The sequence below is a fragment of the Plectrocnemia conspersa genome, unplaced genomic scaffold (assembly GCF_051122295.1).
Source record: "Plectrocnemia conspersa isolate PC_06_02 unplaced genomic scaffold, ASM5112229v1 ptg000009l, whole genome shotgun sequence".
Lineage (NCBI taxonomy): Eukaryota > Metazoa > Arthropoda > Insecta > Trichoptera > Polycentropodidae > Plectrocnemia > Plectrocnemia conspersa.
Genome location: NW_028277173.1, coordinates 12,653,448 through 12,669,924, shown reverse-complemented (window position 1 = coordinate 12,669,924; position 16,477 = coordinate 12,653,448). Strand labels below are relative to the sequence as shown.

At 30.4% G+C, this 16,477-nt stretch overlaps 1 protein-coding gene across 2 annotated transcripts in view; it reads right to left on the bottom strand.

The window, feature by feature from the left end:
* Nucleotides 1–16,477, bottom strand: part of trh (PAS domain-containing protein trachealess) — a 221,874-nt gene that overhangs the window by 161,088 nt on the left and 44,309 nt on the right. For both annotated transcript variants that reach the window (XM_088191700.1, XM_088191701.1), the window contains exon 2: nt 15,261–15,293. In XM_088191700.1, the coding sequence (XP_088047826.1) occupies nt 15,261–15,293 (33 nt within the window). The remainder of the gene's footprint in view (nt 1–15,260; nt 15,294–16,477) is intronic.

Genomic DNA, 16,477 nt, shown 5'->3' with positions numbered 1-16,477 from the left:
CAAAGGTAAACGTCAAAATATTCATTCAGTAAATCTTCATTTAGGGTCCCTCGTAGAGCCCTTTTATGTGCAATCAGCGGTCCCGGGGCGATCGTAAACTCCCGGAGCCGCCCCTGCATCCGAGACAAAGATCGCGGGGATGATTTCTCGGCTAGGCATTGAGCATTTCTTTACTTTATTTAGAACATTCTTCATCTTAGTGATCATAGATAGATTAAAGATTATTTTGTTCGTATTTCAGCAAGAACTATAAAGGAAATGAACTATTTGTTCTATTCTACAGAAATTGAAAATGTTATAAATGTTATGTTATCTACTATTGTAATAACATTCAATAATTTATTCTTTTTCAAATACATACGTATGATTTATTTTATAAAAATTACACTATAACCTAATTATCGATGCGTTTAATTTACGTTACAGAAGAATTAAGGTTGTGGTTCAACTTTAATATTTTTTAAAGAAGTGGTTTCTTTAATAATATGGCGGTTTTATACTGATATATGAATATTTTTACAATAAATAAAAGCATGAAAACCAGTATTTTTTATTAAATTTTAGATATAAATGGATGGAAAATATAATATAACATACACATATAAGTTAATGCTATAAAAATTCGCAATGCACAACAGCAATATCAATCTTACTGACACACGAGTATAAAAATATGAAATGTATATTATTACATTAATATATAGTGATTGGAAATCATCATCGTAAACTACTTTCAATCGGAAGAAAAATAAATAAAAACACGGCTACAAAAACAGGTATATATTGGTTTTGATGTGACAGATAGCAGATGAGAAGATCTAAAAGGCCATGGCCTCAGACATGTATTATTTATGAGTATAATATTTATTTATAATTATTTATTGTATAAGCATTGCTGAAAGTATTTAAATGAATTAAATAAAAATAACTATTATGAACACATCATCAGCTAAAGGCGTTAAAAAATCTTTTAAATCAGTTCCTTAAAAGGCATTTTCTCACCGTTGCGCATCCATTTTTAATTCATCGTTTCCAGTTAACGAATGATGGCAAAAAACGTCATCAATTGGCTCGACGACACCAAGTTGCACCGCCACTGACCGCGACGTCATTGTTGCGGAGAGTTCGATTAGTTATTCATAACACGTCTCTGAAGGTGTATGCCCTGGGACGACGCCCTGACAAAAGTCAGCACACACAGACTCCGACAGCTGACAACTGTGTCTCCGCAGATGAAGCATCATTAACTTCCAATGCAGGCAGAGATATTGAAGATGAAAGAAGAGAGAGGCAATTTGCGAACTCTTCGGCCAATTAATTAATTCATCCCCGAGAAGACGTCATCTTCACCCGATGGACCGGGGAGATTCATGAATATTCAACGTATGGGCATGGCTTTCAATCGAACGCTCGATTATTTATGATTTTTTATCTGTTAACCCGATCTGGCTGTGGTGTCTCTTCATATTGAAGATCTAAGTGATGGATTTTTATCTGAGGCGCCGGTGGAGGCTTTTAAACGCTGGATGTTTAGGAAATTAACAATCGTTTAATGCCGAATAAAATTATAATTTTATTAAAAATATTTTCATTCAATAATTTAAGAAATGGGAATTAATAAAATTAATTTCAATTATATAATTATAATCAATTTAGATTAGATTTTATAGCTTTCGTTAATTACATTAATTAACATGAAGGTGATTAATTTAAATTGATTGAATACTTTTTTTTACATAATGTGTTCTAAGCCTATTTTTAATATTTAAAATTCTCTGACTATTAATATATGTAAAAAGTTTCTGACATAAGTACTTGCAGATATAATGGATAAAGACAATTTTATCTAGTACATCTAAAAAATGTAACACACATGCTTGGATTGGATTTAGATCAGATGATGTTCTAAACATTAAATTCGCAAGAACCTTATTGAAAAATGTCCAGAATACCTTTGAACATAATTCCCGTTCCCATTTTGATCATAAATGTACCACGCAACCAGCGAGATATTCTTCTCTAACTTTTCGACGAACAAGTAATCAAAAACTAGTCGTTACATAAAATATTTAATTATACAAGCAATGAGCTAACATTTGTAAAAATGATTTTCGCCTGATGTTATAGTTGCCAATTCTAATGCATATTTTTATTTTGCCTTCTTCTGATATTTGCAGCCTCTGTGTTCCTTAATATTTTATTTAGCCTGTAAGCTCTGAAGTTGTGTCTTTGAGCGATTTCTAAGAGACTCGCAATGCAACACCTCACCTCGTCTTTCTTGGTAGTTGTCATTTGTTTTTTCCAGTTTATGGTCTGGACTTGTGTGTAGCATATTCACTGGACCGTTGTAACATAGTTTGTACATCGTGACGTGAACAATTAATTTGTTAATGTAATCCTTTTGAAACTAATAAAAATATATTCACTCTTTTACCTTTACTTAAATTAAGATATTTTTGGTATTGTAAGTGAAAACATAAATCACTTTTCTCCTGACTGAATAAACATAATGCAATCCTTTACAACATATTATGCACTTGTAAAGAATTATGCAATGCGTTAAATGTTATCTCACTATCATGGGCAAAGATGTATAAGTGTATGTTACTAATTATAACCCATAACAAATTTATGAAATAATCATTGTAAATGGTGTCATCGGTATACGTTTATATTTCTTTGTTAATTTAAAACCATAAACAAATCTTCACCATGGCATATAATGTCAAAGACCCAACCAACAGCTGCCAACATAAATCGACATCAACAAGCGTTTTATTGGCTGGCATTTCCTCAAACGGTCTTATACTGAGCTAATCAGCGTACGTATTCCACAATTAAACTCATCCATAGCGTATTAAGATTCCTCAGAGGTCACGAGTAGCGAAATGCGCAGCATCCTTGCTTGAAAGCAAATCGTCCGATTAGTCTGACAATTTGTATTTATAAATTTCGCAACGACATACAGTACAGTAGCTAATGATGGCCGGTCTGCAGGATTCTGTATACAGATTATAAATATATTCTAGGAAGATATAACTTACGCATCTCGAGATGCGTCTGCTTTATGATCGTTTGCTTTCTCTCAGCGCCGGTCAATTAGTCTCGTGGAACCTGGTGATAAATGGACGCAATCATTTGCCCCATATCGAAACGGGGCATTATTCAATCCGTCATTTGTCACGTTGCGCAATACCAACTGGTTCTTCTGGAGTGTTTTATTTTTTTACATTTCATCGCATGATTTTATTTTCAGTCGAGGCAAAAGAAATACGCCTTGTATATATTTTTTTCCACCATTCAACGTATCTACGCGGTCTGTCTTGGCCGGTTCAAAAACGAACTGTCTATAAATTATTGCGAGAGTGGAATTTGATATAAATTCTGCGGCGAGTTACCGGCATCAATTATAATGGCAAATCTCTGTGCGCTGGATTAAGAGTTGGGTGTGCTTGTGTCGGCGATTGTTTGGGACAGTTTGGTTCAACAAATTTGATATGAAATAAATTTAAGTCTGCGGTACTTTATTTGATTCAGTGAGAGGTGTTTTTCAATTAAATTTTATACACCGAAATCATCAACAAATTGATTAATGGCGCATAACCAATAATTACACTCTAGAACTAACTACAGCAGTAGACTATACATCGCTACAATAATAAAGATAATCACTTTGTTAAACATTAAATTCTAAGCTTTTTTGTAATGATTTTAACGTCAAATAATTATACTGTGGGACTAAAAAATGTGCAATATATCATATATCTACCATAATCAATAATAAAAGTGCTGTTTACATTATTTTATATGAAACGATAATAATACAGTTGATATCATCATCTTGAGTTATCTTATATTTGTGAAAACAGTGCTACTTTTTATGCACAAGATTAATTTAAGAAAATCGTCTTTTACTATAGCTTTTTGATTAAAATAAAAACTTTGATTTTTCAACAATTCGTGTCACATATAAAATTTAATTATTTATTTTTAATATATATACTAATGCCAATTTTTTACTAAATGCTTTGTATTTTAAACATTTAGTAAAAAACAGTTAAAAATTATTTATGCCGCGATCGGATTATATTGTTGTATATTATAAAATCAGATATGTATGTTACAACATTAGTCATTTTTAAATCTTTGAAATATAAATACAATTGCTAAATTACATACCCTAATAAAATAAAATGGCTTGGTACTGTGTATTTTTTATTTTAATTTGGCTACGTAGATTCAAAATCATAAATTTTGCTTTTTGACAGAATGCATCTTTAAATCTACGAACAAAAAATGAGCTATGCAATGTTTATTTTTATTTATATGATTCATATATTTATATATGAATCATAGAAAAAAATAAGTTCGAGAAATTATTAAATCATTTATGATTTATTAATTTCTGGAACTTATTCTGTAAAAACGTACAGGTGTATATAATTTTAATACTATTTTACATTGTATGTGGCAGATTTTTAATAAATTTTAGAAGCAATTCCTATTTCTTTCACTAATCTGTAATTTACAATACATTTACGTATAAGCTATTTTAAAAAGCCATTCGACGTATTGTGCAGTTAAAAATAGATACATATGAATATTAAAATATATTTAATTTTGAAGTAAATCGGTTTATAAAGAGTTTTGATGCCAAATGGGTGACTTTGCAGCAAAATAGACGCTAGAAAAACTAGTAACAGTTTATAAGGTGGTCGAGTTGAAATGGCAGGTCTTGGGACTCGGAGAACCTTTCCTGGCGGATTGAGTTGTATTATTGCCGGCTGAGTTTTCGGTAAAGCGACTGGAATTGTCTTAGAGGTTTCTGCTTTAAAAGACATACATTTTTTTGAAAGAAGAAAAATTGTATTTTTTAGATATTATTTTAAATAGCATAATACAAATTAACATTTACTATTTATTATGTTTCATGATAAAACATGTCTTTATTAATTTTTCAAGTGCAAATATATTAATAATAAAAAACATTTTGAATGTTCTTAAGATAAAATATATCCGTCTAAAATGACATATTATTTTTATTTGCATAATTGCAGATAAATGTTTTTATTTTGGATGGTATGTCAGCACACAATGTGTGGCATCAACTTGCACATAATTGACGGCTAATCCAATGTTCTCCCGGTTTTAATTTGCTGCACAAATCATTGCAATAAATGCATTTGGGTGAAAAAATAATAGTATTGTGCGCAGGGCATAATGTATTGCCTAGCGCGCGCGTCCTTTCCAAACAAAGCGTAGTTTTTTCGGATGATTAACGTCTTGAGACGGATGTGCTATTAGGTGCTCTATGCAATATTTTCAATTATTAACGTCATTGTTTTCTCACGAGATCTCTGAAAAATACTGTGTTTGGCCTTACATTCGAGACGTGTTTTCGTTTATTTGAAGTAGTCGTTAGAATGACCTCTAAATTATAACAAATTGTGCCAATTGTATCACATTGCAGTTATACGTTTAATATATCCGCCCTAATCCTGCCTAATTTGTGCGAAAAGTGAAATTATATATATAAGTAAATGACAATATGAGCAGACTATATGTGACAAGATGGTGTCGTAAATTTAAAGCAGGAATAATTTACTTTTAATTACTATTTTATATGAAGTTAGTATCATGATTCTGTCTATTTTCTGACTTATCAAATTTATAGTGACTATGTTGAAAAATGAAAAAGGTACATAAATTCTAAAAGTTCAAGAAATATTTTCTGAACTTTGTATTATATTTGTACACGTGATAACTCATGTTCATATGTAACATCTGGAGTAAAATGCAATAACGAAAATTTATATATCAGGTTTAAATAAAATAAATTTTATAATCTATTTCGACTAACAGAATATTTTTTCCTCTTTCTTGGGTAATGAGGACACTGACGCTGTTATTACGATATTTGTGAACAGTGTTGGTATTAATGAATGACTATAGAAACTTTATAAGATTCGGGGTTTGATTGCCGAGTTTAATTATTTTACGATTTCTAACAATACTTTTGAACAGAGCAGGACCATAGTTGGGTTGCATCATAGGCACCCCAATTAAGCGGACATTGCAGTAAATAAAGGGAGTCCGTCAAGCAATGGTCGCGAGCCGACGCGGACTGGTTCCGAGTCTAATGTAGTCGGGTTTGGCTGCCGACCGCCGCATTGTATGCACATTTTTGCAATTTTTAAAAAAAATAATTGAATAACTTGACCGCGGTTGGGCCGCAAGTACTATACGCCTTAAACCCTAATCAAAAAAGGTTTAAGTTCCGCAATGATACTATCGGATATAATACACTTTTACTTACAATAAATATACAATTTAATCTACGTTTTTTTTAATTAATACTAAAAATAATAAAAAATGAAAATTATTTTAAAATAAGATGAAATTGGCTTCTCAGTTATTTTTTCATGGGTTTACTTTTGCCCACACGACGGTCACGGTTTGTATTCATAGCGCGGCCGAGCACTGACCATTGGCCGCATAATACGGTCCGTCCGCAAGTAATGAATGAAAGCTTTCCAACAAATCAATCCAAACCGGACGGACAAGAAACACAAACAGAAAGGGCAAAAAAACACAACCCACCAAAAGTGGACAAAGACCGCGCACTGACACCCCTTGTTGGCGTATTTTTTAACACTTCCAAAGAAACGGTATAAAAAGTGGAATATGTATGTGCGCATGAGACAAAATAAATACAATTTTTAAATTCCACTTCGGTAGTTATCAAAAGAAAACCGTCTCATTATAACTATGAAAACGAATATACATCATTTATTTTTCTTTATATACCTGATTAAGATTTCCTGATTTCTTCTCGAGAATTTCTCGAGAAAAATTAATAAAAATATTTTCATTTTTCATTAAAAAAAAATTTACGTAAAATTAAATTTATATGAATATTAATAAATAAATAAAAACAACCGCTGCAAATTTTTAAGACAAACAGTGGCTTTGATCTTTTATATTATATTCACAGCTGGAATGAGAGCAGGTAGTACGAAAGAGGACAGAGATTTCTGATAAACACTCAGAAAACATTGTTTGATTACAGTTTTATGACCGATTCAATTAGCAAAATTTCGTTTTGACTTTCTCAAACATGTATCGGTAAAGGAAAAATTAAGAAAGCCAGTATCAATGACTTAATAATATATATTCGGAAAAGATTCGTCTGCCGAATAAATAAAATCAGAGTCAATGTTTTTATGTAAAAAAATGATATTAAATATATTAATATTACATATTTGCATTAAATTAATAATGTTTCATGTCTAGAATTTTTCAAGCAAAATAATAATTTCTCATTTCCTGTGTAAAGATTTCACTAGTTTATGCTTCATATTTAATATATTCTTAAATGGTTTACAGCCGCATTAATTCCAAATACAAAAAATTGTTTTAATTTTCTTAATTCATATATGCATGCAGAGAAGATAGTACAGAAAGAGACAGAGATTTTTGAATAAGTACTCGTATTTTTGAATAAATGTTTTACTATTCTTTCTTAATATGCATAAATACTGACTTAAGTTGTGCTAATGAAATTAGTATAAATAAGTAAATTTTCCGTACACAAAAATATATACTGTAATAATAAACATAAATATTATATCATGATCTATAAATTGAAATATTAAATAAGAAATTTTTCTATTTATTGAACTTAGCCGAATTTTCAATATCAAAATACCGATATATTCATTCAATCAATATCAACATTTAAGAATCAAAATCTTAATATACATATGTATATCGTAGCAATAAATCGTTATATTATCGTATTAATGAATCGTTATAAAAATCTGTTTGCACTGTATGTTTTTTTAAACGTTATTAATACAAAGTAATTCGAAACACATTATATACACAATTAGAGTGCACTAATCGCATAATGTATATATATATCATATTTAATCATCCGAGATTTATTTATGAGACTAAGTAAGTCTTAAAACTCTCTAAGTGATTATTTACTATTATTAGTTATTAAAATTTCAAACGCAAATTATAAAAAAATATCAAGACTCATTTAGATTTTATTTATAAAATGACGTATAAAATGTGGTAAGGAACTTGCTAGCAATATGTAATATATTAATGCAGATAAATGGTTTAGCGTCGAAAGCGTCAAATCAGTTTTAACGACGACGTTGCATCATTGAAATCAATACATCTGAAGAAGAATGATCCTTCGATGTTCAGAATGGAACCTTGCGGTGGACGGAGGTCCTCGTTGCGCCCAGGGTCACTCAGGCCTCCGGCTGACGCAGGACATGTGCGTTGACGTCATTACCATTTCAAATTAGTTCCTTGGCCGCTACCACTCGGCTACCGCGGTTCAATAACCAGGGTTGTTGAAATGATCGAGTTGATAAATTATCTTCTATTTGTAAACATAGTTTATTTTTTTTTAAATGTACTACAGTGTTCAAAAAATAATCTTAATATGTTCCATTAATGTTGTTTTCTACATACATATGAATCAAAGCTCGGTATTCTCTTTTTTAATATTACACAAGTAATAAATTACTCTAATACAGCATTAAATACGTTGCATGTCTTCAATGCGTGAAGTTTACATTGTAAGTCGGAGCATCGGTTCGATCATAAAATTGCTCCGATTGATTATTTTTTCATCTTCATTCTTAACTGAGAATTAAAAAGAAATGTTGTAGTAGCCCCTGCATTCACACAGTGGTAGAATTTCTTTACTTCCAGTTGAGATAGATGTCCAGTTGGTTGAGATGTGTGGACAATGGCTCGGTTTTTACTCGGAATTTCGCCGACGGCCAATGGGGGAAAAACTAGTAGATTTAATTATCAGGTCTATCAGTATGTTATTCGAATGACTAGTTGCGTTTTTTCAATCACGGACACTCTCGCATATATATTTACCGAGAGTGCACAATCCAATTTATTGCGACTGTGGCGATTTATTGCAGGACGTTCGAAAGTAACCCTGTTGAGTATGTGATTGCGTGGTGCTTACTGGTTCATTAATTTTGAATTACTGAATAAGATAATGCAATAAATTTTAAAATTAGCATTAAAAATATTAGTGTAAAATAACGATTTTATTTCATTTATTTACCTAACATATTATTTTGCTATATTCCAATTAACTGAATACTTCGAAAAATGTGCTACTAAAATTTTTTTAAATTTATAATACCACAGTGAATCAAGTAAAGTAATAAAAACATCAAAAATAAATTAGCAATGTTGATATCGATGTCTGATTGCAAATATTAATGACATTGAAAATGATGACTCAAAAATCAAGATAATTAAACAATTATAGATTCATTGTTATGGAATCAAAATTTGATAAGGTTTTTTTTAATATTGTATAAAAAAAATATTTTTAAATATGAAAGCTAGTAACTTTTATTTACTGATTATTTTCTCTTTTCAGATTCAATACTGAATCAAAAATGAACAGTTCTGTACTGGCGATTTCCAGTAAAAACTCTTATTGGAATTTGAGGCACACGTCGAAGTACTCGAAAGGGATTTAACAATGGAGTCAAGTTATTTGCGTGGCATTCGAATGGACGAAAGGATAGGAAAGCATTCGAGCAAAACCTATCGAAGGGCCTTATAAAGCTGAGGGAATGTCGACGATGGAAGCCTTTGACTCGTGCGCGTCCGATTTTTTTCTGCAAAGCTACCAAACTCGAATTGCATATATTACGTGCGTATATATTTCAACTTACTTACGAACGAAATATTCAAAATTACTATAGATATAAAATATGATAGCATATTTTTTATAAAACTTATATTAAATATAGTACTACTAGGTAGCAAAATCAATAACAAAACTATACAAAGCCGGTGTTTATATGATTCATTATGAATTTTAATTACATCATAATTATGTTCGGACACAATTCCAAATTTAAATTTAAATTTGGATATCACCGGACGTTCTTTTGATGGTAACAATGGATGTAAAATTTGGCGATAATATTTTATAATTTCCCTAACTGTACAATTATATAATATAATTATAAAATATAAACTATTGAATTAGTATTACGTTGTTTAACAATAAATATTACTTATAATGAAGGATAAGGAAAAATATAGCTAAAGCTTGATATGATTTTTATCAATATCAACAATCTTTGTCAAAACTTACTAAAACAAGAAAATAAATGTAATGGTTTCTTAAGAGACTAAGGCAAGTAATATATCTGAAATATGCAAATTATTGGAAAATTTAAAATGCTCTGAAAATGTCGATCGCGATTAATGATTAATACCTAAATTATGCGGATATCGAGTCTATTGTCACTCAAACAAAAGGGTGATAGTGAAAATACAACTGAAGAAGATACTAACAATTATATTAGTCACAAAACAGCACTGATTATGGAAACTTTACTGGACTACATCGACCAAAAAGGATTAGAATATTACGATACAATAGCTCTTAGAAAAATCTGTACTTGTATTCTAAAATTATTGAGAGGTTCGAGGTTCTTAAAATCAAACGAGAATCACAGATTTTCCTAATAAATAATACATATTTCAAAAACAAATAAAAATTCCGTGCTCTTTCTCCCCGGCTAATCACGGATAATCGAGATTATCTGTATAATATTTAAGTTAGCTATAAAGAAATTCTGTACCATTGAGTTGCAAACGAACCATAGATAAGTTGACTCAAGATAAGTTGAATAAAGTATTTTGCTTAGGCTTTGAAGTTTTATTGGGTACTTCAGAGTATTAATTATAAATCCGAAAACGTGGATGCACACCAAATTGCAGCTCTTTACATTGTAGTAATTCTTATAAACAATTTGCTTTTACGATATAAAATAAGATATATAATAGTTTAGCTCTGGAGGTTTTTTCTATAAATCTATAAATAGAATTGAAGCATTTATTTTTAATATAATTAAGTTTTTATAGATAAAATGTCTTTTTAAGGGTTTTAAATAATGTCAATGATAGGATGCTGTGCAAAAAATAGATATTTTTTTATCCACTCGTACAAAGACATGTCGGTAAATTTTGAGCCTACCGGTACCTCCAAAAAAACATCTCTCTTTAATCCGAGCAATAAAAACAAGCGGCACAATCACGTAATAGTGACACCTCCGACCACGAGCCAAATCGCGGGTCGACAACCATCGGCGTCGGAGCCATTAATTGGCCCGATGACGCTCACGCGCGATCGTTTAGTCATGCGGCGATCGGTTTTTCGGTTTCTACAATTTTTTCGCCGGCGGCAGTCAAAAGGCGAAGAAGTCGGAAGGCGACGACGATGAAGACGACGACGTACGTGAACGATAAACCGTTTTCACGCGTCCGTGGCAATAATCGTTTATTGCTTTTCGGGATGAAAAGATGGCCCGCCGGCGATCAGTATCGACTTTTTAATGGAGGCTAAACGGGAAATTATGCGCGATTAATTATGACGCGGTGCCCGCTAACGCCGAACCCGCAATTAAAACCGAAACGATCTATCGAAAAATCGATTAAGACCATCAGCTGTCTGAGACACGTTCCCGAGACTCGACGTAGTGCCGAGATACCATCGTGCGAGTCTATCCACACCATGTAATTACTTAATAAACTAATGAACTTTACACCTGAACGTGGGAAGAACACGTTTACGCATGTTTATAGATTCACTAAAGAATAAGATTATTTTTTTTGCAAAAATATACAACCAATTTAAAACTAGGCCGCAAACGTATTTGCGGCCTAGTTTTATATAGTATTATAAATTTTAACGAAATGGACAGTAAGTTAGTTGGTATAAAAATATGACTTTGCTAAAAGATTTAATATAATCTACACTAAAAAACAATTTATTATAATAATAAGTAACTTTTGATCATGTTCTATATATCTAGTACATAAATACACACCGATATGTAACTCTATAATACTTAACTATAGTGGAAGAACATAAAACTTTATTGCAATTAAATAATAGTACGATATTATATGTCTAACTGGTTCCATGTCATTAGTATTTTCTGATATTTTCAGCGTTGCTTTATATATTTTTATGAAAAGTTTTTTATGGTTCATAACAAGTATATTGGGAGCAGAGACATTATTGAGTAATTTTCACACAAAAATAGAGTTATCTAATTAAATTTAAGGCCATCGATACATATAATTGAATGAATATCTATATGTTTCTCAATAAATCTACTTTTATGGCTATAGCTACCCTTTCCATAATAAAATTATTTTATATTTACTTTATAATAATGCTGTAACAATGTATTAAGTATTAAAATGCCAGACATTTACATAATTTAAATATTTAATAATCGACTTTATGTAGTTGTAACAAGACAATTAACTTCCAATTTCGTTCTCAATGTCACAGACATGAAATTTATAAAGCAATTACATATTAATGAACCAAAATTAACATAAACAACATCAAAACACACATGCCGTTCGTTATACAGTCAACACAGTGTCGATCATTGTTATTGAATTAAAAATAAAAAAAATAATAACAAAGAGGTCAGACCCAAAGTCGATCAGGTTGAGCAGAAACATATTAAATAAAATAAAATAAAAATCAAATTAAAATCCATCGTAAACGATGCTATTAATGAAAATTAGATCGTATGATGATGTCGAAGGATCGATCACGTCCATCATACATATTGTGAGAATATGCGCTTTGCCATCACCAAACGTCGAAATTTTAATCAGAAAACTTAAGGTAAACCCGTAATTTGATCCCGGGCCGCTACACCCGCAATAAATCATAAGGCGGCTCAGACAAAATGTTGAATATTCGGTACTGCAGTACCGATGAGCAACAACATCGAGGTAGAGGTTTATTTCGTATTATATTATTGTTTCGGTGGGGGAAACATCGGGTTTAACTAATGTCGGGTTAACTCATAACTGAACCTCTCTGTATCGGGGCCTAATCTAATCTCTGGTTAAATGGGGTTGACCAGACAGCGCACGGGGTGCATCACTGCACCACTATATTGCATTATAATAAATCTAATATAATTTTTTTTATTAAAAATTTGACCATCAGGTCATTATAGGCTTTCCTGATAAGTCATGATCGCCTTTATATAAATAAAATTATACACAAGATTTTTTTTAGATCCTCATAGATCAAAAATACCCTTGTGTGTTGACAAGCTCGTTAAGAAACTAGATGACGAACAATAGGATCTATAGAGACGTGAAATAGGAACGTTCTCAAGTCCTAGCCACGACGGGAAAGAATAAGGGACGTGATCGCAACTCACTAAGATATATTCCTAATTCTCAAAATGAATTGACTCGTCGCCCACTTGTCAACAACAAACTTTTTAATCGCCCATCTTTGGAAAACTCTATCTCACTTAACGTATTTACATTTTTTTTTACTTGTACAATAAAGTTATTTAATTAAGTAAAATAAAAAATACAAACTTTTACACAAGATTTTCAGCATTATTAATATCAAAGAAAGAAAATATTTTTTTCTGCTATTAAAATTTTTTTTTTTTTTTAATAATACAATGCTACTTATGAATTGAAAATTCTATCATTAATTAATATTTACTATTTATATTAATACTTGCTATTTATATTAAATATTTGCTAATTATATTAAATATTTTCAATTTATGCTACTAATAAAAACACTATTCGCAATTTAAAAATTCAAGTCTGCTATAGGAACCTAAACCATGGCTTTTGTGTTATCAGTCCAGCGTCTTACGGACTACGCTATTCAACCTTTATATAAGATTTTTATAGCACATCTATCAGAAAGCTGGACGACAACTGGCATTATTAACAGCTTAACGCCGATTTTTATATATAATTGTTTTTTTTTTATTTTTAACAAGCGACACATTTACAATGGTTTGTTTTATAACAGTTGACACTAATATCTTTAAATTAAAAAAAATATTTTTTAAAATAGCCGAATATTTTTCGCTACACGGGCAAATAAACATTACGTTTTCAAGAAAAATAGTCGTATTTTAATATGCTACTTTTAGACGCGCCACACTTTTCATGAGTATCGTGATGAGTATTAAAAAAATAAGCTAGGTCGTGCTTAGAAACATTTATTAATTTTAAGCTGTAATAATATCTATATTAAAATTAATATAACAGATGTAACTGATTTACAGCTTAACTTATTGATAGTCTTGTACCTTACTACTTCTGTAGTCAGTGTTTATTATGATTATACCGTTGTAACACATTCGGCTAACACCTGCCATGTTATAACGTAAGATTCTCTAACAATTAAAATATGTTTCCTCAGAAATAAAAATACTTATCGATATGAAATGCAATTGACTCATAGTATCATGATTCCAATGCTATAAAAATCTTCGTGATACAAAAAGTTAAATTAAGAAACCTCCAATGTCACTAAAATCAATATATATGAAAATAACAAGACCATTTTTCATCTTGACTTTTCAGAAAATAAAGCTTACGCAGACGAGCTAATGAAAATATTTCCTGTGAAAGGAACATTTTTGAGACAAGATATATTATAAAATACCATCCTGTATAGTTGATTACTATAGAGTTGGACAATGTACACTCAAAGCCATATATGTGTATGTTCTTTTGTAATATATTCGATTCGTTAAGCTGATAACATAAAATTATAAAAAATACTGTTACATCCTTTTTAGGAAACCGTTATAAATTAGTTTAGACGAGGTAACATAGAAAAATAAAATAAATCAGAATATATTCATTTCTAAATTTTATGTGTTGTTTAAATATTTTTAGCAAATAAGTACTTACACAAAAAAATTATCTAGATTTGGGTGCTGATTTAACACGAAAGAACCACTGTTTATTATTGGAATAATCCTTATATTGTTAATATTGGTACAAAAATAAATTACGTGTTTTATTTACTGCAGCATTAAGCCCCATTTATAGACAAGGGGTTATTGGATACAAGTTTTTGTGGTTTGCGGGCATAACTCACACTTGTGGCTTAATCAATTTGGCGGACGACGTTGACCGGTGGTGAACCGGAATCCGCAACCCCTACCAAACCTACATTATTGTCCTTTCCTTACCTCATTTATAACCCTACTAATGAGTAAACAAAGCCAGAAAACAAATAAAAACCAGCAGGGCCAACCCCATCCAAGCAAACCTCACATTCAGGATCGATTTTACGCAAAATTGAGTAGTGATTATATGTCATTATATGTTTACTTTGCATAATTCACAAATTATAAAAAAATAAAAATAAAATCACTCACCGATCGGACCAGCATAGCGCATCTTCTCGATATCTGAAAAAGTAAAATTATACAACAATTAATATAATGCGTGTCAAGTGTGTAATTTCATATTTAAATTAGTAATTGGAGTAAAATTATTTATAAATAATAAAAACAACGTCGTTGTAAAGAAACGAGTTAAATGTACAGCACATGTCTCATAATTGTATCGCAATTATATCATAAATGGTTAAAATCAATTTATGGGCTCAATAAAACACGATCGTAAAATTATATAGCGTTGAATCGCTTTATTTAAAATTAATCAACGGCGCATATAAATATAGCCCACATTTGATCATGTTAGTTCATATACAGTTCATTAAGATATTATGTTAAAAACTTTTTTATGTCACATTAGTAGCCAAATAAATGTGCAAATTTTTTGTTAATGTTCTTACTCATTAGCATTTCAAATTTGTGGTTCACACTGTATTTATTATATAATATAACTGTAATTTAAACTCACGTCTGACATGAATTGCTATAAGTAATTCAAACTATGTCCGCTTCCAAGTAATACATGAATATTGAAGAAAAGAAAAATACTTTCTAATAGTTTTCATTCAGTATATTTTCACTTTGATCTATAAAAAAGGTTTAAAATTTTTTTTAACAAAAATGCAATCGCGCCCTAATATAATTTTGTAGTATTTGATTTTTTATATGACGAAGTTCCATCAAAAAGAGGTGAAACAAATTTATTTGTATAATTAGAACATTTAAAAAAATAGTTAAAAATATAAAAAATGCTAGCAGAGCTTTTTGATAAAAAATAATCTAATCTAACTAACCAATGTCGTTTTTTTACTCATTTTAATCAAAAATATTAAATTCATACTTAATAACAGTTAAGCATGATATTCATAACCGCAGTGATTTTTATGATTATTTTATGTAGAGCAAAACGGGACAGTATTATAATTAAACAATAATTACTCACTTAATAATCAAGGCTTTGAAGTTAAAAATGGAATTAGTGATTTTCATATAGCAAAAAACGAAAAACACTTAAAAACAATCCAAAAAGGTCAACAAACTATAACATAACCATAAAATAAAATTAACAACACAACATTATTTATATGTTAGAGCAAATGATGGGACAATACAGGATATTTCTATGGATTTTAATATTTGGAAAAATTGTACATCAATATTTTCTGTCCATCGCATTTTTCCCTACTTTCCCCTGC